Source organism: Coloeus monedula (genome assembly GCF_965178545.1).
Source record: "Coloeus monedula genome assembly, chromosome: 22".
NCBI lineage: Eukaryota > Metazoa > Chordata > Aves > Passeriformes > Corvidae > Coloeus > Coloeus monedula.
Window position 1 is genome coordinate 8,221,796 of NC_138802.1, and position 27,920 is coordinate 8,249,715.

Consider the following 27,920-nt stretch of genomic DNA (forward strand, 5'->3'; position numbering starts at 1 on the left):
GCTTGACGAAGCATTTACAAAGCACACTTGATTCCAGCCCAACTCGGCGAGGCAATTAAATACTCTCATAAATCCTCCTGAAGTAAATGAGCCTTAATCGCAGCTCAGGGCTCAGCCTGGCACAGGCCAAGATTCCCTTCTCCCCTTTCCCAGCTGTGAGGGATCAGGAGCTCCGGTGGCTGCACCGTGCTTCCCATACTCCCCATGGCCTCTGGAGCCTTCTGGTGGCTGGCCCTGCTCTGGTGTCCTTGTCCCTCCCCAGCAGGGTCACCTCTGTCCTGAGGGGTCTCGCTGTTCCCTGGGGCAGGAGCCAGCTGGGAATGGGCCTTGGGGTGGCACGAGCACCAGAGGCTGGTGGCAGATCCAAGGGGATGTCAGCTCTCTGCCAGAAGGAAACTACATCTCCTTTAGGTTAGAATGCCCAGTTGCAGCCTTTTCACTCTTTCCCTCAACACTGCTTACAGTCCCTCATGCCTCCCATGGTCCCTCCTGGATGGAAATACTTCCTGTGGAACTTCTACCTATGGAAGTGGAACAAAGGAGTCTCTCAGTGCCCAGAGCTATAAGAAGCTCTGCAGAAAGAGAAAATTCTAAGCACCTGCCCTAGTGGAAAGTGTCCCTGCCCATGGCAGAGGGTGAAGCAGGTTGAGCTTTAAGGTCCCTCCCATCCCAAACCAGTCTGGGATTCTCTGGAAATTGGTTTGGAGATGGAGGGGCTCTGCAGGGAGCTGCAATGCCTTGTCAAGGCCAACCAGGTCCCTGGGAGCAGGTGTCCACCACCCCAGCCCTTCCCTGTGTTCCTCTCCTATCCCTCCATGGGATCTCCCTCACCAAACTGGCAAGCAAAGCCAGGAAACCAGTAAGAAACACACCTGAGCTCGTCTTGGCTCCTGGACAACCACCATGACACTGTGAGAGGCTGTTTGCTTATTCCCAACCTGGCCAATAAATGATTAATTCAGTGTGTTCATGGTGCTTTTGTTTCTCATCCTGGTGCTGTTACTCCCTGAGAGGTTACAGAGGTGGAGCAGCACATGAAGAGTAACTCAGACCAAAATGTTTATTTTCCAAACAGTTTGGGACAGCCAGGGATGCAGCTGGAAAGGGGAAGCAGCAGGAAGGACCAAAGGCTTGTGACACTCGTGGTGTTCAGGAAACCGGGTAAGAGAGAACCTGGCCAAACACCTGGGTCTGGCAGAGCCAGTTTTTATGTGGTGTGGGAAAACTGGGCATTAATCAACTCCAGCAGGTGACCAATGGTTTCTAGAGAGTCTTGCTGGGGCAGCTGCTTGGCCAAGTCAAAGGCTTTCATCCCCACCTCCTGGGCCTGGAATGGGGCAGAAGAGACACCCAGAAATTGTCAGGAATCTGGCTTTTGTCACAGGGTAGTTAAATACCTGCTGAGGCTCAGTGCAGCCTGGAGCAGATCCAGGCTCCCTTTTCGAGGTGACCTGTACAAGCTGCTTTACAGGAGAGCCTAAAGCTGCCAGCAGATCCCATATTTAGGATCCAGTGGTGCAGACAGGAGATTACTGACCCCAGCCCCCCGTGCTGGACATCACCTCCTGTCTAATACAGCTCCTCTGAACAATCCCGAAGCTATGAAAAAAAACCAGCTTCACTGACTCTGAACGAAATCCTTCATTTCTCTTGATAAGGAACTAAACCAATTCCCTTGGTAGCTCTTCCAGGGATCAGACACTCTCACAGTTATAAAGCTTTGTCCTTTTTCTAATTTGAATTTGTTTCTGTTTCCCAAATACCCCCATAGTTGTGGCTTTCTATAATACAATGGAGAGACCATTAGTATTTCAACACAGTATTTTTCACCATCTGTATTTTCACTCCCCATAACCCAGGCTGAAGAAACCCGGGGTTTTGAGCTCTGATCCCAAACAGATGGGCCTGATTTCCAGACGGTTTTTGCTCAGCACTTCCTCAAAATCAATTCTTGGTAAAGCACAGAAGTTAGCAGTCACCTGTGAATTTTTTAGCCAGAAAGATTCAGGAATGCAGATTCCAAACTGGAATTACAGACTCCAATAGACTGAACTTTGAACTCAGGGGAATCTGGCTAAAGAACAGGTCCGTGAGCCCCAGGTGTTGCTCTCTGTGTAACCCCTGAGCTCAGGTCTAAAGGCAGCTACACTGCCAGGATAGCCCAGATAAAGGATGAATGCAGGAAATGTGGATAACTCCAGGATCCACTGGCCTGACAGAGACCAAAACACATCCACCAGGACTGTCAGCCTTGACAGAGTGCAGATCACAGAACCATGGCATAGTTTGGCTTGCAAGGGACTTTAAAGCTGATCTCATGTCCCATGGCAGGGACATCTTCCACTGTCCCAGGTTGCTCCAAGCCCCATTCAATTGGGCCTTGGACACTTCCAGGGATGGGCTGGCCACAGCTTCTCTGGGCACCCTGTGCCAGGGCCTCACCACCCTCACAGGGAAGGATTTCCTCCCAATATCCCGCCCAAACCGTTGGTTTGAGAGCTACGAGGCACTTTGTCCTCAGTCACCACCACTGTGGGCTCAGGAGAGGTGCTGGCGAACAAGAGGTCCAGGAGATAGGATGACCCCCAGGGCAGTTGACCAATTCTCCTGAACCTTTTCAGACACAACCTACCTTGGCTAAATCCAGGCCCAGGTAGTGGATCATGGCCAGGGCATGCAGGACTCGGGCTGTTTCCCTGGGATGATGCAGTGGTCCCTCTTCCCGGACCTTCAGCACCGCCCACAGCACCCGTGTTCCTTCCTCACGCTGGGCTTTGGCTGCATGGAGAAAGAAATGATCCTGATGGATGGATATGTGCAACAGAATACATTCAAAACTGCCCAACTGGCTCTTCTGGACAGCAAAGTATTTCTACTACAAACATCAACATGGTCTGAGGGTGGGGAGGCCCTGCCACAGGGTGCACAAAGAAGCTGTGGCTGCCCCATCCCTGGAAGTGTCCAAGGCCACGTTGGATGGGGCTTGGAGCACCCTGGGACAGAGGAAGGTGTCCCTGCCCATGGCAGGGGGTGGAATTAGGTGAACTTCAAGGTCCTTCCCACCCAAACCAGCTGGGATTCTATGATCCCAGCTTCATGCAAATTCCATGCCCTTGAACAGGACTCCTTTCATCCAGTCACTGTTTTTGTTGATCAGCCTTTAGAGAGGATGTGGAGTCACAACAGCTGCAGGAAAAGAGCTACTTTTCTACTCCTGTCACACCAAAGATGGTCTCCTGTAGCCCTGCCTTGGTGTTCTTCCTACTCTGGGAACTCCTGATGGAGGTAGTGCCAGGAAATGGGATTTACAGAAATGTTTCTCTTATAATCACAGAATCCCAGACTGCTTTGGGTTGGAAGGCACCTTAAAGACCATCTCATTCCAACCCCCTGCCACGGGCAGGGACACCTTCCACTTCCAGATCAGGTTGCTCCAAGCCCTGTCCAACCTGACCTTGAACATTCCAGAGAGAGAAATTGTTATTCCCGTTCCTGACAATGTCCTTAGCACAGATGGTAGAAAGGAGCCAAGAACCAGAGTCTGCTCTGGCCAGTGGAGCCTGAGGTAGTACCAGGGGCACACTGATGCTTTCTGCACCTTTACGTGCCAGTGAGAAACTCCCCAGCCTTTCCCTCAAGAGTACTTTCCTGATTAATACATCCAATTATCTGTACAGGCTATTCCACCATGTCCTACTGCTCCAGAGAGGAGCTGTAGCCCCTCCCAAGTGAGGTGAAATGTCACATCCATTATTAAAGGCAGACGGAGGAACTGCAGAGAAATGAGAATGTTGAAGTATCAGATTGCACCAGGAGAGGTTTACTTTGAATATTAGAAGGGATGTAAAGCATTGGAACAGGCTGCCCAGGGTGGAGTCACCATGCCTGGAAGTGTCCAGAAAACATGTGGATATGGCATTTGGGATGTGGGTTAGTGGTGAACAGGACAGTGCTGGAGGAATGGTTGGACTTGATGATTTTAAAGGTCCTTTCTAACCCAAATGATTCTATGATTCCATGGATCAAATCTTGCTTTGCTCCAGTCAGTGCCAAGGGAGCTGTGAAATGGAGAATGCAAACAGAAAGGGCAAAGCTGGGTTTCCACGGCACACTCTCACTCCTGAAGTGGCCTGCGGCAATCTGCCAAGCACCAACATCAAGAATACTTGGCATTCCCATTAAATTCAGCCTCTGGAAACACCATGCCAACCCCAACACTGCCAACATGATCTGTAGGGTGCAGGGACTCTTTAACCCCCCACTTCTCAAAGGTTTTGGAGCAATAGCAGCTCTTACTCATCCCATCCTCGATGCCTTCCTCATCCTCAGAGAAGGGCGATGCTTCCACGTGGGCCTGGAGCGCTCGCTGGTGCCTGTGAAGGGTGCTCAGCAGCCAGTCATGCCAGAGGCTACTCACCTGGCAGGAAGCATGGGAATTATTTCACTCCTGTGAATCCCTGGTATTCAGTTGTTCTCCAAACAATGTCCCTGCACGGCCCATCCCCTCTGAGTGCCTGCGGGTCACTGAGCTAGGCTGGATGTTCCTGGAGGGATCGCACCGCTCCTCTCCCACACAGCCCCAGCTGGAATCCCTCACTTCTTCAGTTGATTAGGGATTTTCACCTAACTTGAACAAATCTAACCAAAATACTAAAACCAAATCTAACCAAAAGCTAGTTGAGTTGAAGTTTGGGACAGGAATGGTGGTGGATTTTGCAGCTCCCAGCACCTTATTTCCACAAAAATTGATTTAAACAAATAAAAGCTCGTTTTTTTCAGTTATTAAATCAAGTAGATAATTATTACTTTCCTAGCTTGATCAATCCATTCTGAAAATCTTTTATCAGTGTGACTTTTCACTGATTCCCAGTGTAAATTTTAGGTGGCTTGTTTGTATCCCACTCTTCCCTGGCTTTAGGAACTCCTCAGAGACCCTCTGTGCTGGTGGGACTCTAACCTCTGGCACAGGGAATTTGGTAGCAAAGCTGTTTTTTGACAAGGTTTGGCTGCCCAAACTGAAGACAGTTTATTAAGAATTTTGAACTGATTACAGGATTAATGTCTCCTGGTTTTAACTCAGAGAATTATTTAAGTATGAAAAGGGTTTCTGGGATTGATCCTTAAAGGTAACACTGACACTTGATATAGTCATCATCTCTTTAAAGGGAAATGGAAAAACCATTGGAAAGAGTACCAAAAAAAGCTGAGAAAAACTCAAGAGGATGATTTTTGGTCCTACCAACCTCAGTATAGAGCGAGTTTGCTGCATCCATTTTATTCTGGCGGAAGAAAATGTTGGCCATGTGGAAGTACCCTCCAGAGACCTCAACAGAATTAAGTCCAAACTCAGCAGTAGCCAGGTAAACCTGAAATCAATATTAAACAAAAAATAAACCCCAGAAGGTTCATGTTCATGTCAAACCTGGGAAGTTTTTCAGTGTGGATTAATAATATCGCAAATGTTCAGGGTAGATTATAGCTGTTAGTGATTGGAAAATGTGGTACTTAAAAGCTGGTTTTGGGGGGTTATATAAAGGAATGAAGTACTAAAAACTCTACTTGGGGGTTATCCATAGGAATGAGGTACTAACAAGCTGTATTTTGCGAGGGGTTATCCATAGGAATAAGGTATAAAAACTCTGTATTTTGGGGTTGTCCATGGGAATGAGGTCCTTGGGAACCGTATTTTGGGGTTTATCCATAGGATCCATAGGAATATACTTAGCTCACAGAGTTCATCCATAGGAACATACTGAAAAGCTGTATTTTGGGACTGATCCATGGGAATGCAACACCCTAAATCCCCTCTGTCTGGGGCAGAGACACCTGCTCGGTTCATTGTCTAAAGCCCAGGGCAGGATTCCCCCGCTCTCCCCCTCTTCCTGTGCCACCTCTCCCAAAGCCCATCCTGCTGCTTTCCCAGCCCCCAGACAAGCCGGTTCTTCCCTGGGAGCCCTGGAGGATCAGTGGGAAGGCAGTGGAGCATTCCAGCTATTCTGAGCTGGCGTGTGACTCTCAGCAGATCCCAGACATGCAGCTAAGGTCCAGGCAGGTCCTGAACTTGCTAAGAGCAAAAAAATTCTTACCTGGTGCCCTTTCAGGCACCACATTTAGGGAATCTAAAAAAAAAAAAAGAAGAAGGATTTTGGCAATCTCCCAAGCCTTTGGGAGACTCCTGTGCAGGATTCTCAAATTCCCAAAGGGTTTCTAGACTAAGCAGAGACAAGTTTGTGTGTTATAATAGAAAGGGTCTAATTCTTCTCCCTTTATGTCATCATTTATACCCACACAAAGCCACTATCAAATTCCACAGGAGTGGGGATACATCACTCCGCACTGGATAAATTTAGTCTACATAGGACAGAAATAGGATGTGGAGAAGTTCATCTGGCTTTGGAGGATCAAATGACAGGCAAAGCATCCTCAGGAACACAGCTGGCAATGACCATTTCCAATGTAACAAACTGTTTTCATGGTTAAAGAGGTAGAATCGGAGAAAACGTCATTGAACCAGATACTGAAATAGGGAAATAATGCATTAATTAAATAATGGGTGACAGACCTGGGAAAGTATTGAGGGAAATAACAGCCAGAATGTAAATTATCTGTGGAATAAAAGGCAACTCCATCAGTTTGGGGCAGGAATGTCTGGGCATCTCAGCACTGTAATGAAGCTGATGGAGAAATTTATAGGGAGAAGCAGTAAAGACAAGGAATGCAAGAAACATATGAGGAGTGGCTGAGGGAGGCTCAGCCTGGAGCAAAGGAGGCTCAGGGGGGACCTTCTGGTTCTCCACAACTCCCTGACAGGAGGGTGCAGCCACGGCGGGGGGTCAGGCTCTGCTCCCAGGGAACAGGAGGAGAGGAAACGGCCTCAAGTTGTGCCAGGTGAGGTTCAAGTAAGGATATCGGGAAAAATTCTTCATGGAAAGGGTGTTCAAGTATTGGAACAGGCTGCGCAGGGCAGTGGTGGAATCACCATCCCTGGAGGTGTTCAAAAAAATGTGTGGACGTGGCACTTGGGAGACCTGGGTTAGTGGTGGACCTGGCAGTGCTGGGGGAATGGTTGGACTTGATCATCTTGGAGGGCTTTTCCAACCGTAGTGATTCCATGATTTTTTTGTCACTTCACGGGAATAGGGGTAACTGGCAAAACACATCTTTAGCTCACACATGGATCCACAGGTGTCTCAGATCTATCCAGTTCAGGTAATGTAATGTGAACCCTCTCAAGATCCCAAATCTGCCTGCTGGCATTTCCATATCAATGTGGGAGGAGAGAAAGAATTAAAATGGAAGTGTTGCTTGTTCCTGTACTCCAAGGGACTTACATCATTGGCCAGGTGATACAAAGCCTGGTCCAGGTTTCCTTCAGCAACAGAGAAAAGCCCCAGCCCACGGTGTAACTTAGACTGAAGAGCAGCACTGCAGTCTGGGGTTTGGAGGATGATCCACCGGGCTTGGGAGAGATACTTGGCTGCCTGTCGGAGACGGCCAGTGCCTGGAATGACATGTAGGAATAATCAGGGGAATAAGGAGGATAAGGAGCATTTTTTAAACAGGAAAGTCAGAGAACACTGCTGGCTGTCCCTTTGGGGTAGCTTGATATGGAGCTGCAATTTGGGGATTGCCCACTTCTTTCACAAGTGCTTCTGAGTTGCCCAGGTGTCTAAAGTCTCATTTACAGACAGGTGAATGTGTAGAGAACTCCAAAAGGAGCCAGAAGCCACAAAATTCCAGACTTATTTGGATTGGAGGGGACCTTCAAGCTCATCCAGTTCCACCCCCTGCTTCCACCTTCCACTATCCCAGGGTGCTCCAAGCCCCATCCAGCCTGGCCTTGGACACTCCCAGAGATCCAGGGGCAGCCACAGCTTCTCTGGGCACCCTGTGCCAGGGCCTCACCACCTTCACAGGGAAGAATTCCTTCCCAGCACCCCATCTGACCCTGCCCTCTGGCAGTGGGAAGCCATTTCCCCCTTGTCCTGGCACTCCAGACCCTCGTCCAAAGTCCCTCTCCAGCTCTCCTGGAGCCCCTTTAGGCCCTGGAAGGGGCTCTGAGGTCTCCCTGGAGCCTTCTCTTCTCCAGGCAAACACCCCCAGCTCTCCCAGCCTGGCTCCATGGCAGAGGGTCTCAATCGCTCTGGAACACGTGGCCTAGACCAGTCCACTCTGGGCAGGCACTGATGACTCGCACCTTGTCACACTGGAATTACTCACAGGATTTTTTCTCCCTGCTCTCACCACGCCATTTACGACAACCCCTGAGCCAGCTCTGTTGTGCCAGCGGAGCATTGTGTGTGCTCCTGGAATGGCAGTGATTTACAGGGATCTCTCTTGCTGGGAGAGCAGCTCCCATGCCCTCATTTGCCATGTTTTCCAAAGCACACAATGAGAAAAGGCTCTGCTCAGGCAGAGAAAGATTTGTGAATGAACCGGGGAGTTCTTCGGGTGCAATGGCCTCTGAAATGTTTGCTGGTTCCCTGAGATAAGAGCACAACCAATCACCTTCGGGAATTTAATGCTTTGGAGAGTCACCCGAGGCCACGGAGGTAAAGAACAGACTTTCATAAGGCTTCTCTTGTGGGAATTGGTGGAGAGGGAGAAAACATTTCATTTGCTTTCATTGATCTCCTGAGTGCTGAGAGATTCTTTTCCCCAGAGCCACAGAAAAGGGGTGTGAGGGGGGTGTGTGTTTGGGACGGCTCAAATCTCTGCAATGCCCTTGAGGCAGAGCAGGGCCCAGAGCTGCTCCTTCCCAGATAAATGGCAAATGGAAACCAGAAACCTGACCCGGGAGGCCTTGCCCTTGCCAGCATTCCCGTGTAGACAATGCTCACCCGTGGAGGCCTCAGCCAGGAGCAGATAGATGGGCACGAGCTGCATGGAGCCGGAGCCGAACACTCTGGAGCTGAAGCGCAGCGCCTGCAGTGCTGCAGGAATTGCTTCCAGGGGCTTCCCTGCCCACACAAACCCCTGGGCTGTGCTCAACGCCACAGCAATGAGGGATTCCTGCAGGGAAACAGAGCAGGGGCAGAGTGAGAAAAGACAGGGAGAAAGGAAATCACAGAATCCCACAATGGTTTGGGTTGGAGGGACAATAGAGCCCATCTCAACCCATCCCCTCCCATGGGACACCTTCCACTAGACCAGGTGGTTACAGATGCACAGGGTCTTTTTAAAATCGAGTTTTCAAATTATAAAGCATCAATTGTAATGTAGTTTGTGGCTGTAATTAACAGACAGACATTAAAGCTGTCATATTAGAGCATATTAGAGTCTGGCTCCGTTCCTGCTCTGAGCAGGAACAGCTTTGGACATCCTCACAGGTCATGTGGTGTCTTCTGGGACGAAGAATCCTTTACACCTCCTGACAAGGTCTCATAAGGCTGCAGCCATAAAAGCTGTGAAGCACAGAAAACGATCATCACAAGACCAGAAAGGAGATTAGAGCCAGGGGCCCCAGCGTGACTCAGAGCCAGCCAGGCCCTGTGGTGCCAGCACGGCACATCTCCAACTGCTGGAGACACGGCCAGCGAGTGAGGAGAGAGCTCCTCACAGGGAACTGCAGCTTCATCCCACCCTCTCCTGGCTGGTCCTGGGCTGAGATTTTGTGTGCAGAGTCTGAAAACTGGTTAAAATCAGAATGTGTTACACTCACCAAATCCATCCCCAGCCGGAGTTGGTGGTGCAGCAGCTTCTGCAGCCTTTGTCAGAGTTTGTCAGAATCCGTAACTTATCCTGTACTTATCCATGTATAGCTGCTCCCTGCCTTTTGCTGTTCCTACCAGTCCACACCATTTGGCCTCTTCACTGTTAGCAGCTGATGTAATTGCCAGCTCCACAAACAGATCTTCATCCCAATGCCTGCTCCCTGCCAGGAGCTGTGCATGCTGTGCCCTTACAGGGATGCCAAGGAAATAGCGCCAGGATCCTTGCAGAACCCCAGAATCCCAGAAAGGTTTGCGCTGGGAGGGGCCTTAAAGCTCATCTTTTCCACCCCCTGTCATGGGAAGGGACATATTCCACTAGACCAGGTTGCTCAGAGCCCCAGCCAGCCAGTTACTAACACTTCTTCATCAGCTTTTCCCAGCAGTGGTGCAGCAGGAAAGGTGCCTGAGAAGCAGTGGTGCTGCTGGAGAGCAGTGGGACCCTGAGAAAACACCAGTTCACCCTTTTATCACCCTCTGCCACCAGCTGGGGCTGAGCTGAGCAGAGACACCAATCTCAGAGCTCCGGGAGGCCAGGCTTTGGCATTTGGCTGAGCTTGACCTGCTTGGAGTGAGGCAGAGTTGTGCCATGGGTGAAGGAGCAACTCTGGGACAGCCTGCGAGTTGTTTCCTGGAGATCCTGGCTCAGGTAAAGAGACACCTGTTTGGATAAATGCAATTGTGGAAGAACACAGCCCAGAGCAACAGCCCCATCTCCAGTGAGGAGAGCCAGGAGCCAGAAAACACAGCACCCATTCCTGAGCTACCAGAACATGGAGAGGGGAAAGGCAGGTTTTCCAGAGAAGCTGTGGCATCCCTGGAAATGTTCAAGGCCAGATTGGACAGGGCTTAGAGCAACCTGGGGTAGTAGGAGGTGTCCCTGCCCTTGGCAAGAGGTGGAATGAGATGGACTTTAAGGTCTTTTCCACCCCAAAACAGTTTGGGATTCTGTGAAACACAAACTATGTCCAGGGAGCAGGTGGTGCCCAGGAGAAAACCAGCATATGCTTGGGGCAGCAGCAGGAAAACCTGGTATTTCTCAGGCTCTCTGGGCCAGTCTGGTGCAACCAGCGCAGACCCTGGTGCGTGGGCATCGCCCAGATTGGCATCTGGGAGGTGCTGGAGATCGGGATCATTCTTTCTTTACTCTATTGTCAATGGTACCATCGCTGCTTCCCATGGCCTGAAACATCTGCAGTGAGGACAAGCTGGGGGTTGGACTCTGGCACAGCTTCCAGGAGGAAAAGGAAGGGCGGGAGGCAAGAGGAGCCCTGGAGCGGTGAATATTTCCGACCACAGTTCCAAGCCTTGGAGGATGGTTTCCTTTGGCCCTGAGGAGCCCTGGGGGAATAGTTCCTTTTGGCCCTGCCCTGGTTTCCCCCTTGCCCCTGGCCCTGTCACTTTGGGCTCTTTCCATGTGTGTTGCAATTTGAGGTTTCTCTGAAGGCGCTGCCACACAGTTTTTGGGGCTTGAGGGGGCTGAGGACCCCAGCTCTGCTCCAGGTGGGAGCCGGGGGTTGGGAACACACTCAGGGCTCAGTGCCACTTCCATTATTCACACTGAGGCACCAAAACTGATGGTGTGTCTGCAGAAATGAGGATTTCAGGAAGAGGGAAGGCTCCAGTGAGCTGGAGCTGAACCTACAGCCAGAGCAGTGCCGCGGCTGGCTGGGCTGGACCTTTTCCCATGCCCAGGAGCTGTGGGGAGCTGACATCATGCAGGCAGGTGAGGCTCTTCTCCAAACAGAAACTTGGAGTTCTGTCAGTTTGGAGGTGCTGTCTGCAGGCTCCCCCCTGGCTATGTTGACAGAAGCAGATTTCTATCAACAAAGCTTTGGAGCACAGATGAGGAATGAAACTCATAAAACCTCCTGGCTCCCAGCTCCCTGCTCCTTGAGCCACAGGGCATTTGGATGTGCCCAGGTTTCCCTGTGTCCTGACTGAGGCTGGAGCTCTGTGTTTTCTAAACAAACATGAGGCAGGAGTGGGTGAAGTACAGCAGAAATGTTCAAAAAGCAGCAAACCCACAGGCAGGCTTCGGGCAGAAGGTTTTTTCTCTGGTTACCATGAGACTGAAGAGCTTTTCCCTCAACTTCAAAGGCCTTTTTTGCATAGAATCCCAGACTGGTTTGGGTTGAAGGAACCCTAAGGCTCATCTCATCCCAACCCCTGCCATGGGCAGGGACACCTTCCACTATCCCAGGTTGCTCCAAGCCCTGTCCAACGTGGCCTTGGACACTTCCAGAGATCCAGGGGCAGCCACAGCTTCTCTTGGCACCCTGTGCCAGGGCCTCACCACCCTCACAGGGAAGAACTTTTTAAAGCGCTTTTGTTGAATCTGCAATAGGAATGTGATGCAGCCAGTGAGACAAGGCACTGAATAATCTCCCCCTCTCCCAATATCTCTGAGCCAGCCCAGGCCCAACTTGGCTGTTCCAAACCCTGCCAGACAAAAAGGAACTTCCCCTCTTGCTGGGAAAGCCAGCAGATAACTGAGGGATTTCCCGTCTCCCTCCTTTCTTTGGAGAGAAGGAAAGCCAAGTGTCCCTGCACAGACTGTTCTCACAATCTATTTTATTTCAATAGGCTGGAGACAAAGGTCAAAGAGCAGATGTTGTTAAGGGTTGTTAAGGAGCCTATAAAAATCTCCACTTCAGAAAAACCCTGGAGTCTGCTCTCCCCACCTTGCCCATGGAGCCATTCCCAGCCCAGGCTCCCGCTCCAGGCTGCTGTTTGCTGACCCAGTGTGAACCCCAATCAAGAGTGACTTTCTCTCCACCAGCCTCATCTTCCTGCTGTCTTTCCCTTCACCTAATTAAACCAGCAGATTAACTTCCAGCTAATGAAGGAGCACTTCCCTCAGCTGGCAGCCACGTGGCCTGTTGGAATGTATGGAGATAATTTTAGTTGCTGATGTAATCAGTGTCAACATCAGTGTTCAATAGCAGGGGAGCTTCTTGGAACAGCTTCAAGCACTTCTGGATGCAAAATCCTGCCACAGCCCCGTGACACCCATTTTAACCTTCCTTGCAGGCTTTATAAAGAACAACTTAAACAGAACCTAGAACTAAGGAAGTTTTTCATTTTCCCTTTGGGACACACTGGCCTGACACACCTTCCGTGGACTTTGCTCAACAGTCTCACCTGGGATTTTCAGCCAGACAGAAGTTCCCAAACCAGCCTGTGATATCATTGCCCAATTCCTGTAAAACCAAAAGGAATCTGCTGCCTAAAGCCTGTCGTGAGCTCTCACCAAGCAGAACTTTTGCCTTTGGACTTTGTCTTTCTGGAAGCTCCCAAGACAGGTGACAGAAATGAGCTGGTCCCCAAAGCCCCACAGTTGGGCCAGAAACACCTTAAAAATAATAATTCCTATAAAATTCAAGATGAGGGATGTTATCTTCAGTGGCACCATTGGATTGTTCCAAGTCCACTGCGTGCTGCCCCATTATTCTGTGTCTGGGAGTTGTTATAGAGGGAAAATTATTTCCATAGGGAGGATTTTCAGGAGCAGATGCACCTGGGTGGGTTATTTTAGCAACAATGTGGAACGGCAGCTCCTGCCACTCCATAAACAGAAAAAGAAGGAGTTGCAAACCACTGGGGCTGGAAAGGAGCTGCACATCTGCACATCCCTGAGGCCTGATGGAGATAAAAGGCTGCACTTAGTGGGAAAGGGTGTTCCAAGTTGGTCAGGAAAACAAAGGGAGGGGACTTGGTTTCTTTGCCTCTTTGCTCTGGGAAAGAGGATACCCTCCCATCAAATAGCCTGGAAGAAGCAAAGCTCAGCTGGATCCCGGACTAACCAGGGTGATGGACCAACTCCCTGGCAGGGTGGGAAATCCAGGACTGCTGCTGCCTGAGGAAGTTCAGGACACCAAATTAACACTTGGTGGAAAAGGCTGGAGGCTCAGGAGTGACAGAGAGAATAATCCCACTCCCCTTACTTTTGAGGTTTTGTTTTAAAAAAACAACCCCCAAACCTCTGCAATCAAGTCCCAAATCAACCAAGGAGGTGCCATCCTCTTCTTTGGGAGCATCCACATGGAGGAATTCTAAAGGGGTGGATCCTGTGAAGGCAAAAGCCCTGCTTGGTTTTAGGCAAGAAATTCCTTTCAGTTTTATAGGAATTGGGCAGTGACAGCCCAAGCTGCTTTGGAGACTCCTGTGTGGCTGAAAATTCCAGGTGAGCGCAGTCTGCCCCCGGTGTGTCCCACGATGTACAGCCAGGGTAGGGAGAGGAGCTGGAATTCCTTCCCTGGCAGCACTTTAAAGTTGTGCTTGTTCCTCCCGCACCCACCTGCCTCCTCAGCAGCTGCTCCTTGCCAAGTTTTCTGTCTTTTTCAGAATGGAAACAGGGCTGGGGCCCGAGGACTGGGAGGAGCAGCTGGCAGATATGGCCATGGATGCTGATCCAGTCGGTTCTCTGGTGGGAGACATCGCTGGCAAAACAAGGGGAGAAGGATACTGATATTTGCTGGGATATGATGTAAGGAAAGATTATTCCCTACTGTATTTTAGGACTTTCTCTACAACAATTACCCACAGCCCCTGGGCTGTTTACAGGGCGCCCAGTACATGATATTTCCAAATGTTTCCATTCCGCAGTGCTGTCCTGCCACATCTCCACAGTTCTCTGTGTTAAAATCCTTATTTAAATCACTCCCTGAACTTCTGATACAGCAAGGTTTGAGCAAGTCCCTGGGTTCCAACACTGGAAAAACAAAAACCACAAACCAACCCACACCAGGTCACTGTGGGAACAGGGAATGTTCTGGAATTCAGTGACTGCTCTGAGGGCATCTGAGGCATATTTGTGTGACACTCCAGAGCTCCCGGCTCTGTTGCCTCCCTGATGCAGGAGCCACTGGAAGGGAGCAGGAACATCCCAGGTGAGTGTGTCTGCTCCAGTTGCTGCTGCCCTGCTGGCTGAGCTCCACCCTGGGTCCTCTCTAGGCTCCCAGGCTCCATTCTGAGTCTGGTCCCTGCCTCCTGAGCCCATCCCTGCTGGCTGAGCTTTGTCTCAGATCTCATCCCTGAGTCCTGGGCTTTGTGGAGGTTGTCGCTGTACTGAGCCTCATTCCGGGGATAATCCCTGCCTGTTGCCTATGTCCCAGACCATGTCCCAAGCTTTGTCCCTGTCTCTCTGTCCTTGTTCTGTACCTGCCTCCTACGTTTCATCCTGGGCCTTCTCCACGTGTCCTGAGCCTCATTCTGTGGCTGGTTCCTGCTTCCTGGGCCTCACCCTGGGCCTTCTTCCAGTGCCCTATGCCTCATCCTGGGGCTATTGCCTGCTTCCTGCCCTGTTCGTGTGTCCCAGAACACATCCCAAACTTTAATCCTGTCTCTCAGCCCTTGCCCTGGGCCAGTCCCTGCCTCCCAGCCGTTTCTCCTGCGTCCTGAGTCTTCTCCTGGGCCTGTTCCTGCCTTTTGTGCCACATCCTGGGCCTCGTGTTCTGAGCCTTGTTGTGTCCTGCCTCTCGTCCTGTCCCAAGTCTGTTCCTGCCTCCTCCTTCCTGGGCCTCATCCTGAATCCCAAGCCTTATCCCAAGCTTTCTGCCTGTGCCTCGAGCCTCACCCTGGAGCTAATCCCTGGCCTCTGCCCTGTCCCTGTGCCCCAGACATCATCCTGCTCCCAGGGCCTCCCCCCGGGGTCTCTCACCAGTAGTAGGTGAGGCGGCAGCCGGGGCAGCGCAGCGGGGCCGTTCGGGCCCCGCACAGTTCGCAGCGCGGGAGCCCCGCCATGGCCGGCCCTGAACCCTCGACGCGTCCCTGGTTACCGGGGTGACGCTTCCGGCGAGGCGGAAATACGTCACTTCCGAGAAACACTGACGATAGCGCTGGCTTGCCGTTGCGAAGGCAACACTTCCGGTACGGGGAGGGTGTTCACGTGATTTCCGGCGGGGGTGGGCGGGCCGGTCATGGCGGCGGCGGCGAAGGAGGAGAAGGAGAAGGACGAGGAGAAGGACGAGGACAACGACGTGGATGCGGCGGCGACCGAGGGCCGGGTGCGGGCTTGGGCGGCGGCACAGGCGGCACGCGGGCGGCGCGTGGCGCTGGTGACGTCGGGCGGGACGCAGGTGCCGCTGGAGGCGCGCGCCGTGCGCTTCCTGGAGAACTTCAGCAGCGGCCGGCGCGGGGCCGCCTCGGCCGAGCGGCTCGTGCGGGCGGGCTACGGCGTGTGTTTCTTGCACCGCGCCCGCTCCGCCTTCCCCTGGGCCCGCGCCCTGCCGCCACACGGCCCCGCGCTGCTCGACGCGCTCCGCCTCACCCCGGGGCCGCCGCCCGGCGTGGCCGCCGCCCCCGCCGCGCTGCCCGCGCTGCTGCCCGCGCTCCGCGAGTACCAGCGCGCCACCGAGGCGGGCGCGCTGCTCGCCATCGAGTTCACCGGGCTCGCCGAGTACCTGGCGCTGCTGCGCGCGGCCGCCCGAGCCCTAGCGCCGCTCGGTACGGGGAGAGCCTGGGCGTGAGGGGACGGGGGGACCCAGGAATGAGGGACGGGATGGCCACCGTGTTCGTAGGGCACAAGGCGAGAGAGGATGAAGCCCCCATGTGGGTCTCCAGTGTGAGGGAGCCCAGGAAGGAGGGAACAGGGTGGTCCTGTGAGAAGGTTCAGGATGAGAAAGGATGAGGCTCTCATGCGGATCTCCAGTGTGAGAGGACAGGAGGACCAAGAACGAGGGGATATGGTGGTTGTGGGGGGAAAGGTCTACCGGCATAGGGTAGATGATAGAACCCCCTCGCGGTAGCCCCAGGGCCTGGGTATGACGTGACCCCGGGGCCTGTGAGGCTCTGGCATGAGGGGACAAGGGGGGGCCCTTGCTTGGAGGGCTCCTGCACCCCGGCATGAGAGTCTGGGCTGTCCCTGCGGGCTGTTGGGGTTTGGGAGGAGGGGACAAGACAGACCCCAGTGGAGAACAATGTGTCTTAGGGGACCCCAGGGTGGGGTCAGTGCTGCCAGTGCTGGCGGTGGGGGGTCCCTGGGGGAGGCCCTGGTCTCCCCTGTTTATTGTGTGTGGGTGGCAGCCCGGCTGGCTCTGGGGTGACAGGGACAGGCCATGGCAGTGGGGGACAGCAGTCGTGTTCCCACAGGCTCCAGTGTCATGTTCTACCTGGCAGCCGCCGTGTCGGATTTCTACATCCCGGCCTCCGAGATGCCGGAGCACAAGATCCAGTCCTCGGAGGGGCCCCTGCAGGTGAGGCCCCCCTGGGCACGGCTCTCTCTGCCACCCCCCTCACCTGTCCCCTCCTTGCTTCCAGGGTCCTTCTCCTGAGAACTGGCTGTGGATAAAACCTGGGAAAGCTGCAAAGCAGAAGCTTGTGTGTGTTGTCAGAGGGAACGGGAGGGTGAGATCCCACAGGAATGGAACCCTGTGGAAATCCTGGAGTTGCGTTGTTTTATTCTTATCTTGCCCCGAGGGGCCCAGATAAGAGGGCATGGCAGGGTCAGCCCTGTTCTGCTTTGATCCAGGTTTATTTTTAGGGTGGAATGAAGGGGTGAGTGGTGCCATGGGTTATCTGCAAGGAGGTCAGTGCCGCTCTGTCTGATACAGAGCAGCTTCAACATGTCTGCAGTTGTGGTGTGGCACATGAAGAGGGGCCCCTGAGGTGCCTCCTGCTCTTCTGTCTTTGTCCTTTAAAGCTGCCTGTGCTTCCATGGAGATGAGGAGAGGGTGGGTCTCAGAGAGCTGAAGTGCTCCAAGAATAGCTCCTGGAGTACTTGAGTTGCTGCCTGTTGTCTGGAAAGAGGCTTTGGACAAGGGCCTGGAGTGACAGGGTGAGGGGGAATGGCTTCAAACTGACAGAATAGATTTAGATTGGATATTGGGAAGAAATTCTTCCCTATGAAGGTGGGGAGGCCCTGCCACAGGATGCCCAGAGAAGCTGTGGCTGCCCCTGGATCCCTGGAAGTGTCCAAGACCAGGCTGGGTGGGGCTTGGAGCAACCTGGGATAGAGGAAGGTGTCCCTGCCCATGGCAGGGGGTGGAATGGGATGGGATTTAAGGTCCCTCCCAACCCCAAATCATTCCATGACCTCAGGATCCATCCTGCTTGTACAAATGACAGTCCAACACTGCAGCACCGAGGTCCCTCTCAGCAATGGGAGCAGGTGGCTCTGGAATTCTTTATATAACAAATATATAAAAATTTATTTAATTAATTACCTTCTAAGAAGTTGCTGGGCTTCATTCTTTATTGTTGGCATTGGAAAGACGAGACCTGGCCTGATTCCCAGTGACAGATCTAGAGGTTGGGAGGCTGGAGAACAAAGTCTCCTACTATTTTTCCCCCATGCTTTGGCACTGTGATGCCTCATGTATGTTAAGGAGTTGATAGAAGGAAAGGTGAAGATGGGATAAACTGCCTGGATTCTGGAGAGCTGAAAACTCAGATTTATGCAGTTGTAATGCTTTTTTTTTTTTTAATCTTCTCTCCTCATGTTTATACTCCCCGAGTGGGGTTAGCTCTGGGAATGCAGAGTTCCTGTGGCCCAGCCCCAGAACCCCCTGATTGTGAGCACCACATGGATCATTTAACTTAAATTTACAGTGTCGTTTGAACCTTGTTTGGTGAGAGCTGCCCAAACACTGCCTCGAAAAACTTCCTGGTGTAAATGGAATATGAAACAAAGCTGGAATTTCTCTCTTTCCCATCCCATCTCCTGTTAGAACTCCTGGTAATGTTTCTACTGATTTTTTCTTTTTATCTTTCCCCACTGCAGATCACAATGAAGATGGTGCCAAAAATGCTGTCACCCCTGGTCAGAGACTGGGCCCCGGAGGCCTTTGTGATTTCCTTCAAACTGGAGACAGATCCCCAGATCCTCCTGGATAAATCTCAGCAGGCTCTGGAGAAATACCGGCACCAGGTGGTGGTGGCCAATGTCCTGGAATCCCGGAGAACCTCCGTCATCATTGTCACCAGGGACTCGCAGACTCCCTTATCCCTGTCTGACGAGGAAATAGCACAAGGCATGGAAATAGAGGAGAAGATTGTGAGTTACCTCCAGGGCCAGCACACGGCCTTCATAGAGAGAAATGGCTGAGGAGCATCTCGGAGGAAACGAGGGAATTGTGCTGGAGAGGGAGTGGGACCGGAGTTATTCCCTGTCCAGGTAGATAAACCAATCCCCACAGAACACTGAGGAGGGCTGTCCAACACTGTGTCACTTTTCTACAGCTTGGCCACGGCTATTGCGGTTTTGTAAAAGAGAAATACATGGAAGAGAAACCATTCCAAGGATATTTGTCCTGGTGTTTACAGGAGAAAACGAGCTCGCTTCTGTCCCGTGGGCTGGGAGAACTGGGAGGACGAGAAATGATGAAGGTCTCTGTATATAAAGAATTTCTTGAATCTCCCTCTTTGAAGTTTCTTTTGGAATGGCTATAGGAAGGAATGGGGCTTTGCAGGAAAGATGTGCTGGTTTTATGACTGGAGTGGGGAATCATCTGGTGTTGAGAGTGGATGATGAAACCAGGGTGTCACAAAGGAGAATGAGGTGACAGCGACTTTGGGGGAGCAGGTCTTGTGCCAGGAGAGATCCTGGGAGAGATCCCAAGTTCCTACAGTTCAGGTGCTTCAGCAGCGTCCCTAAAGCAGCTGTTTCAAAGGTTTTCCTTCCATCCCAGGTATTTGTAGGTTGCTTTGCTTCGTATTCCGTTTACACCAGGAAGTTTTCCAAGGCAGTGTTTGGGCAGCTCTCACCAAACAAGGCTCAAGTGTCACTGCAGAGCTCTGTAAACAAAGGCAAGGCCACATCTGGCTCAGAGCACAGAGGAAGGATCCAAGCTTAAGGCCAAGGCTGGAGAAGGGAAGTGGGCACTGAGGGGCATGGTGTCCAGGGAAGGGACTGGAGCACCAGGAGCGGCTGAGGGAGCTGGGAAAGGGGCTCAGCCTGGAGAAAAAGAGACTCCAGGGGGACCTTATGGCTCTGCACAACTCCCTGACAGGAGGAGGCAGCTGGGGACAGGGTGGGGGTCGGGCTCTGCTCCCAGAGAACAAGGGAGAGGATGAGGAAACAGCCTCAAGCTGTGCCAGGGGAGGTTAAAGGGTGGATATTGGGAAAAGTGTTCATGGAAAGGTGTTCAGGTATTGGCACGTGCTGTGCAGGGCAGTGGTGGAGTCACCATCCCTTGAAGTGTTCAAAAAAACTCTGGATGTGGCACCTGGGGACATGGTTTAGGGTAAATATGGCAGTGCTGGGGGAATGGTTTGATTTAAAGATCTTGGAGGGCTTTTCCAGGCTTAGTTATTCCATGATTCTCTGACAGCAGAAGGGGTGGCAGTGATTGACCCTGGAAGGGGACACTTCCTTTTTGGCTGTGTGGAGTTAGAACTGGAACGTTCCTGGTTTTGTCTAAACCCTCTTCCAACGATTACCAACTTCAAAGTGTGTGCTCCTCATGCCTGCAGGAAACTTGACTGCAGCTCTCCTGCTGTCCACTGTGTGTCTGCTCACAGGCTATCCTCAAATTCACTGGGATCCTGGAAAGAAGGACAACAGCACACGGGAATGCTGGAAGCATTTCCAAAGGCAAGACTGTGCTCTGGGTGAAACCACAGAATAGGAGGCAGCAGTGATTTTGTAATAACACCAATTCCCTGAAAGTGATGGATGCTCAAAAACCAAGGAAAATAAAGCCAGAAGAGCAAGAAAAGAGCACAAGGACAGGATCAGTGGATCCCATCAGTGATGGGAGAAGTCCAGGTTGGTCAGGAGAGGAGAGATCCGGCTGGTTAACTGAGTCAGGAGAAGGAACTCACAACTTCTCTGTGACCAGGACTGATACAGAAGGTGAATAAGCTCTGAGAACTGCTTGTCTTCATCTCCCAATATGTAATTGATGGGAATGTCGAGTCTGGGATTTCCCTTGTCTTAGAGCCTCTATGGACAGCATGGATGTGTCAGCAGGGATGAGAATGTAAAAATGTGTGTAAGTTGAACATGCCCTTGCAGGAGTGTTGGGACAAGGGATGGGAGAAATGCCACCAACACGGTCTTCAGAGTGTCCTGGGATTTCTCTGAAGTGGTTGGAAAGGAGAGGAATAATCTGAGCTTTTTGAGGAGCAGACTGGGGCAGTGGGCCCTGGGAATCTTGGGGTTTCATTGGACTTGGGAACACTTTGTGGGCTTCCAGCGTTGTGTCTGCCCCTACTTGTGAAGTGCGGGCTGGGGAGGTTCTTTAAGCTCAGTCTGAGGCACAGCCATCCCGATCCCATGTCAGGGATGCACCTCTTCCGTGTGGGAGGTTAAACCAAGCCCATGAGTGCTCCCACCCTGGCAGTGTTTGGGCACCAGCTCCGGGAATGCCGGTTGTGGTACCTAAGTTGGAGGTGGCTCCTGCAAGTCCGGGACCTGTCCGTTGCTTTCTGAGGATCCCAGAGGGCTCAGTGGAAGGTCCTCACTGGACTCTGCCATGTCCCTCTTCTCCATGTCTCGGTCTTCTTTCTCTGCCATCCCTTTGTGCAGTGTCTTCAGCCAGTGAGTCAGTTCTGCAGGATGGACCTACTTTGCTCTGCAGTTCTTCAATCTCATGGAATCATCTTTGGGTTTCAAGGGGCTTTAAAGCTCATCTCATTCCACCTTCCACTAGTCCAGGTTGCTCCAAGCCCTGTCCAACCTGGCCTGGAACACTTCCAGGGATGGGGCAGTCACAGCTTCTCTGGGCAACCCATGCCAGGGCCTCCCCCTCAAAGGGAAGGATTTCTTCCCAATATCCCATCTGACCCTGCCCTCTGGCAGTGGGAAACCATCCCCTCTTCTCTTGTCACTCCATGTCCTTGTCCCAAGTCTGTCTCCAGCTCTCTTGGAGTAGGAACTGGCATGGTTTCTAAGGTCTCCCTAAAGCCTTCTCTTATCTAGGCTCAGCTCCATGTACTCACCTGCTTCCCCTTCAGCTGTAGCAGATTCACTTGGGGTTTAGAAGAAAATCGGGAAAACTTTGGGCCCCTTTTGTTCATGTTTTTGGCCCGTTTTTTGTGACCCAGGGGTGACCCCGGCGGGAGCTGCGCTGCGCCCGCTGCCGGCCGCCAGGGGGCGTCACGGAGCGAGGAGGGGGCGTGGCGGCCCCCAAACCACACGTGACGTGAGCGTGGGGGCGTGGCCTCACAGGCCCAGCCACGGCATTGCGGATTGGGGCGTGGCCGTGGCAAGGGGCGTGGCCTGTTGCCATGGCGCCGGGGGGGCTCAGTCCCGCCGCATGGACGCGGCCTCCGCCGCCCCGGTGGGTGTCCGGCACCGGCTCGGGGGCATCGGGGGCCAGTTGTACCCCCGGGACCAGCCCAGGGGAGGGTTCGGGGTATCGGCTGTACCCCCGGCACCGGCCCGGCGTGGGGGGGGATTCCGGGGGGTCGGTTGTACCCCCAGGATCGGCCCGAGGGTGTGGGGGTACTCGCGCTCCCCCTGTCGCTCACGGCTCCTCTCGCTGCCCCGCAGGCGGAGCCCCCGGTGCCGGCGGAGCCCCCGGTGCCGGCAGACACCATCCGGCGCTGGCTGCGGGCTGTGGGCGCCGACCCCGCCGCCCCCGCCGAGGAGCAGCTGGGCCTGGCCTGGCGGCTTCTGCGGCGAGCGGAGACCCGGCTGGGCGAGCTGGAGCGGCGGCGGGCCCAGGACATGAGAGACGTAAGGGCCGGAGAGCGGGCCCGGCTGGGGCCTGTCCTGGGAGGAGAACGGCGCTGGGGAAGGTGCTGGAGCACCAGAAGCGGCTGAGGGAGTTGGGAAAGGGAGAAGAGGAGGCTCCAGGGGGACCTTGTGGCTCTGCGCAACTCCCTGACAGGAGGGGGCAGCCGGTGGGGGGGGGGGGGGTCGGGCTCTGCTCCCGGGGAACAGGGACAGGAGGAGAGGGAACGGCCTCAGGCTGCATCGGGGGACATTCAGGCTGGACATGAGAAATTTCTTCACTGAGAAAGTGGTCAGGCATTGCCAGGGGCTGCGCAGGGTAGTGATGGGGTCCCCATCCCTGGAGGTGTTCAAAGAACGACAGGACGTGGCACTCAGTGCTCTGGTCTGGTGACGAGGTGGAGTTTCATCACAAGTTGGACTCTTGGGAGTCTTTTCCAACCTCAGTGGTTGTAGGATACCCCCCGAGTTAACCCACCGAGGCCTGCATCCCCTGATCCCCCTCTATGCAGCAGCAGGTTCAGGGGTGTCACTGCCACACTGCTGCCCTCAGGAGCTCAGGATTTATGTCCCCATTCCTCATGTTGGGCATCACAAAGCACCTGGTGAGCCCAGCAGCTCCCACAGAGCCATGGTCAAAAGCTCCACACATGCCAGCACCCGCATAGCTGCCTGACCTGCTGACCTCCCAGTCAAGGTTTTACCATCCCTAGGTGTTCCAAAGGCATAAGACATATTGTCCTGCAAATATTTGAGGTTATCCTGTAAACATGATGAGGTGGAGAACTTTTTGTGCTGCTGGCTCATTGGAGGTGCTGGCAGACATGGAAGTAGCTGGATTTTCTGTATTTCAGGTGGAAAGCTATGTGGGCCATGTCCGTACCCTGACAGAAGAGTGGGATGCCATTGCCTCTGAATATGAGAAGGAGAATGAGCAGCTCAGGCTGGAGCTGGCACAGCTACAGCTGCAGCAAGGTAGTCCCTTCCCTCCAGAGCGTGGGCCCCAGGAATGCACTGGCAGGTGTTTGGGTCTGGAGAGCTTCTTGGAGAGCTGAGAAGCATTTTTTGGGGAGTTCTAAGGGAGTTCTCAGTGGTTTGTTGTTCAAGAAGTTGCTAAAAGTGTTAATGAGCTGTTCAAACAGATTTGTAATTGATTTAGAGATTCTTGCCTGCTTTTACTGCCTTTATTCAGGGAATTTGGCAGGTTCTGCACGTAGCTCTGTTGTTGCACAAAGCATCTTCTAGAGACTGTTTGAAGACCAGAATTGATGGTGCTCTTTGGTTTCCAGCTCTGAATTACCTGCTCCCACCAAGTCAGTGAATTTGCTCTTGGTTTTGGTTTACACAAACTCCACATTTTTTAAAACAATGTGAGGGACAGGAATTGTTTGTTCTGGCGATTCAAACTTGGGTGTGCTCATTGTTATGGAATCCCGGGATGGTTTGGGTTGGAAGAGACCTTAAAGCTCATCCAGTTCCACCCCTGGCCATGGGCAGGATGCCTTCCACTAGACCAAGTTGGTCAGGGCCCCTCAGAGGTTCAGTAATTTTATTTAAACAAATTATTTCACTTATTTAACTTCAAATAATTTGTTTTCAAACTCTAGGGCCCCTTTTGCTGGGTTTAATTCTTGATTTTTTTTTTCAGTCTTCTGGTGCACTTTCAGTGGTGCTCATAGCCCATGTCACCATTAACTCCTTTCGTGACCTGTATCATCCTGGGCCCTAAGATAAAACTGGCAGTGATGGCACAACTTAAAGAGTTTCTTTGTGATTCAGGCTTTTTTTGGGGCAGCAAATACAGGAGTTTGGGGAAAATTTTGAGCATCGGTTGGGTTTTCAGGGAGCACATCTGGTGGTGTGACTTTCCAAAGAGGGATTTATCTAAAAATTTGATTTTTCTGGGCGCTTAAAGGCGTGGTTTGTGGTGAAAAGGCTGCTTACAAAGGTTAAAATGAATAATGAGCTCTTGGGAGCCTCGCTGTGGCAGAAAACTCTGTTCCTGGTTCTCTCCGTTCCCACAAGGTGTCAGTAGAAAGACAGAATATCCCCAAAGCTGGAATGCGGTCATTTCCTCCTGGCGGCTCTGCTCCTCTGGACTTTCTCCATTTCTTGGGGATTCCTGAGGCTGTTGAGCAATGAGTACGTCTGGAATGGAAGCTGAGATCCTTGTCCATGGATCTCGGTGTATCCAGGGGGGGTTACTGGTTGCCATCCAGTTGTTCCCAGTGTATTGTCCTTGGGTGGGGGGGGTGGCTTTGGTACTGTAGAGTGTTTCTGGAGGGACTTTTTTGGGGCTATCACTCTGATTTTGAGGTTCAGGACTTGTTGTTGACTCACTGCTGGCATTGGCTGCCATGCTGGGATGTGTGTGGATAATTTAAGAAACTGGAAACCCTGCTCCCTCTGGGCTGTCACCTGCGGGGAGAGGTGCCAGCCCCAGGATGTTTTGGGTCCTTGTGGAGCACTTTATTGAGTGACTGGTCCTTTCATCCAGGTTTGTTCAGCTGGAGCAGAGGAGGCTGAGGGTGAGCTGAGGGCAGAGCTCATCCCAGGCTGCAGCTCCTTTGGAGGAGGATTTTATCTCTGCTCTCTGGGACCAGGGAAAGGATGTGAGGGAAAGGCTGGAGCTGTGCCAAGGAGGATTAGGTTGGATCTCAGGAAAAGGTTCTTCCCCCAGAGGGTGCTGGGCACTGCCCAGGCTCCCCGGAGAATGAGCACTGCCCCAAGGCTGCCAGAGCTCCAGGAGCATTTGGACGCCACTCTGAGGCACAGGGTGGGATTGTTGGGGTGTCTGTGCAGGGCCAGGGGTCGGACTGGATAACCCTTGCGGGTCCCTTTCAGCTCAGGATATTCTGTGGTTCCATGGTTCTAGGTCATCCTCTTCTTAAAAAAATCCCCCCGGCCATCTCTATTACAGAGTGCATGGACGTGCTTGTGCTGGAGATGCTGCACAATCCCAAAGGCTTCTGTTGGGCTGCTCCAGGTCTCTAATGCGTCCCTGCTGCAGGGTTCTATGCTGCATCCCTGTGTCTGTTCCCCAGGCCTCTGCTTTTCGTCAGAGTTCTTGGAATCATCATCTTGTCAAATCCAACCATTCCCCCAGCACTGTCAGGTTCACCCAAAGTGCCACATCCACATGTTTTATGAACAATTCCAGTTATGGTGACTCTGCTTCTCTGGGCAGCTGTGCCAGTGCCTGACCAGCCTTTCCATGAATATCCACCCTGAACCTCCCCTGGCTCAGCTTGAGGCCGTTCCCTCTCTTCCTGTCCCTGTTCCCTGGGAGCAGAGCCTGACCTCTCCCCGGCTGCCCCCTCCTGTCAGGGAGTTGTGGAGAGACAGAAGGTCCCCCTGAGCCCCATTTTCTCCAGGCTGAGCCCCCCAGCTCTTAGCTACTCCCCATAGGATTTGTGCTCCAAGTCTTGCTCCCCCTGTTGTTTTTGCAAAACACCCGGATGTCTCATCAGGCATAGGATGATCCAGGGGATCGGCCTGGAGAAGGAGCTTTGTGGAAAGACAGACCCTGGTCTGCTGGGATTGTTAAAAATGTGGGCAAGGCAAGAGGACAGGATGGTGGTTGGTAGCTTTTGGAAGCATTGAAAGGAGAGTGGGAAGGGGCAGCTGGGGACAGTGGCTGGTTCAAGCCAGTGGTACAAAGGAGGGGCTTGAGCTGTGAATGATGCAGGGCAAGGGACAGGATCTGTCCTGAGACACCTGAGCTGAGAGCTGGGGAAGGGAGCCTGGAGACCTCCGAGTGGGCTCTCAGGTCTGAGCACACTCCCTCTTCCAACAGCAGGCAAACGGATCAGAAACTCTGCTTGGTCTGGCATCACTCAGAGCAACTCGATCTGCTAAAAGCTGTTTCATAAAATCATGGCATTATGGAATGGGTTGGGTTGGAAGGCACCTTAAAGCTCATTCCATTCCACCCCCTGCCATGGGCAGGGACACCTTCCACTATCCCAGGTTGCTCCAAGCCCTGTCCAATGTGGCCTTGGACACTTCCAGGGATCCAGGGGCAGCCACAGCTTCTCTGAGCACCCTGTGCCAGGGCCTCACCACCCCCACAGGGAAGAATTCCATCCCAATATCCCATTTAACCCTGCCCTCTGGCAGTGGGAAGCCATTTCCCCTTGTCCTGGCACTCCAGGCCCTTGACCAAAGTCTCTCTCCAGCCCTCCTTTAGACCCTGAGGATAATTAGCGCTGGTGACTGAAACTGAGCAGTTTCTGGAGATAAAAAGTCAATCTCTGCTCACACGTTTGCTCCGTGCCCATCCTGGGCTCACAGGTTCCTACAGGGAGCAGCCAAGGCTGGTTGATGCTGGGCCATCGAGCTGAGTGTCACCTCATCTGATACTGCCCAGAGTGACATTTTTCCTTCCCTCCAGGCAGTTCCTGATCCATTTCTGATGCTCTCGCTGAACGCGCTGGGTGTTGTTGGAGGGCAGATCGATGGTGCTCCCAAAAGCCTTCCTGAAAAACAACTGGAATGGCAGCAAAACACAGCGCTGGGGGAGTTGCCTGAATTTGTTTAAAAAGTGGAATATAAAGAATAAGTAGTCATGGTCTGAGCTTGTTGTAACAGCTGGGCTGGTTAAACACACCCAGCAGGTCTGGAGGATGCAAGGCTGTGGTGGGGTGTGGTGGCTGCTGTTTCTGAGAGTATTCTTGGGGCAGGAAAATAGAAATATTAATGTAAAAGTTGCTTCCACACAAGTGTGGATGGAGGTGGGAGATGCCAGTGGAGCTGTGGTGTGACAGTGCCTGGGCAGGGATTGGCTCTTCCCAGACATTGGATGGGGGAGGGAAAGGGCTTGTAAGGAATCAGTGGGGTTTACACACAGGTAACCTGTGCTGTGTGGGCAGACCCCCCTCATCCTCACAAATAATTTTTTCTCTCCAGCCTCTGGAATATGTCTGGGATCGAATATGATACCACTTCATCCTGCATTGCAGGCTGGGGACAAGGGAAGCACTGGCAGGTGAAGGTGGTTCAGGGCACAGGGGGTCCCATCCTGGCTATAAACCAGAGCGGTTTCTGTTCATTTTAGCTGGAATTTGGCAAAACTGTGGGAGGAAAGTGCCAGGCAGGTTGGGGTTCAGTTTAGTGTGATCCATGGGCCCTTCCTGAGGCACACAGAGCAATTTAGATCCTGCAAACTGCCTTGTTTGCTCTGCTGCAGCAGGAAGCTGCTGGGGAACCCTGCTTGACCCTGTATTGACCAAGCTATGCTTTGTGTCCCTGGGGAAGATGCCCAGGAAACCGCAGGGTGTTTTCCATCCACAGGGCTGGATGGAGCCGGCTGCGAAGCGCGGAGTGGAAACATGGGATCGATTGGAGCCTCGGGATGTGATTGTGCTGGGTCCTGTGTTAAATCAGTGCATGGGAGTGAGGGGCAGGCTTGTCCAGGGCTGTGTATGTCCTGTGTCTGAGAAATATTTGCTCTGCTGAACCTCTGCTGTCCAACTGTAGATCCTTGAGCAGGGAAAGAGTGGGAATGTCCCTCCTACCTCTATACAGATCCCTGCACTTCCCATCTTACAACACTTGGAAGCCTTTGTAATCTGGTTTGGGCTAGAAATTTG

At 52.7% G+C, this 27,920-nt stretch overlaps 3 protein-coding genes across 5 annotated transcripts in view; 2 read left to right on the forward strand and 1 right to left on the reverse strand.

Moving 5' to 3' along the window:
- Positions 1-1,207: 1,207 nt before the first annotated feature.
- Positions 1,208-15,455, reverse strand: ZMYND12 (zinc finger MYND-type containing 12; the record flags this gene model as incomplete). The annotated part of the gene is made up of 8 exons (XM_082295737.1): positions 1,208-1,327; positions 2,633-2,778; positions 4,297-4,417; positions 5,244-5,366; positions 7,332-7,501; positions 8,841-9,012; positions 14,011-14,152; positions 15,373-15,455. The coding sequence occupies 8 exons, from the start codon at positions 15,453-15,455 to the stop codon at positions 1,208-1,210; spliced, it is 1,077 nt and encodes a 358-aa protein (XP_082151863.1).
- Positions 15,456-15,620: 165 nt separating this feature from the next.
- Positions 15,621-18,944, forward strand: PPCS (phosphopantothenoylcysteine synthetase). Of its 3 annotated transcripts, none has more exons than XM_082295599.1 (3): positions 15,621-16,157; positions 16,803-16,906; positions 18,433-18,944. In XM_082295599.1, the coding sequence occupies exons 1-3, from the start codon at positions 15,632-15,634 to the stop codon at positions 18,754-18,756; spliced, it is 954 nt and encodes a 317-aa protein (XP_082151725.1). In that variant the 5' UTR covers positions 15,621-15,631; the 3' UTR covers positions 18,757-18,944. The 3 variants fall into 3 exon arrangements, with proteins under 3 accessions (XP_082151725.1, XP_082151726.1, XP_082151727.1); XM_082295600.1 differs by having other exon boundaries at positions 16,830-16,906; XM_082295601.1 differs by having other exon boundaries at positions 15,644-15,718.
- A 2,966-nt stretch (positions 18,945-21,910) lies between these two features.
- The window catches only part of CCDC30 (coiled-coil domain containing 30), a gene marked incomplete at its 5' end in the record, with an annotated part of 34,851 nt that continues 28,841 nt past the window's right edge, over positions 21,911-27,920 (forward strand). The window contains 3 exons of the mRNA XM_082295598.1: positions 21,911-22,009; positions 22,147-22,332; positions 23,184-23,304. Coding sequence (XP_082151724.1) covers positions 21,911-22,009; positions 22,147-22,332; positions 23,184-23,304 — 406 coding nt within the window. The remainder of the gene's footprint in view (positions 22,010-22,146; positions 22,333-23,183; positions 23,305-27,920) is intronic.

Excerpts from the sequence above, each read along its gene's own strand:
- PPCS (XM_082295599.1), top strand. The coding sequence starts at position 15,632 with ATGGCGGCGGCGGCGAAGGAGGAGAAGGAGAAGGACGAGGAGAAGGAC. Across the intron at positions 16,158-16,802 it reads CCGAGCCCTAGCGCCGCTCG|GCTCCAGTGTCATGTTCTAC; the intron begins GTACGGGGAGAG and ends GTGTTCCCACAG. Across the intron at positions 16,907-18,432 it reads CCTCGGAGGGGCCCCTGCAG|ATCACAATGAAGATGGTGCC; the intron begins GTGAGGCCCCCC and ends TCCCCACTGCAG.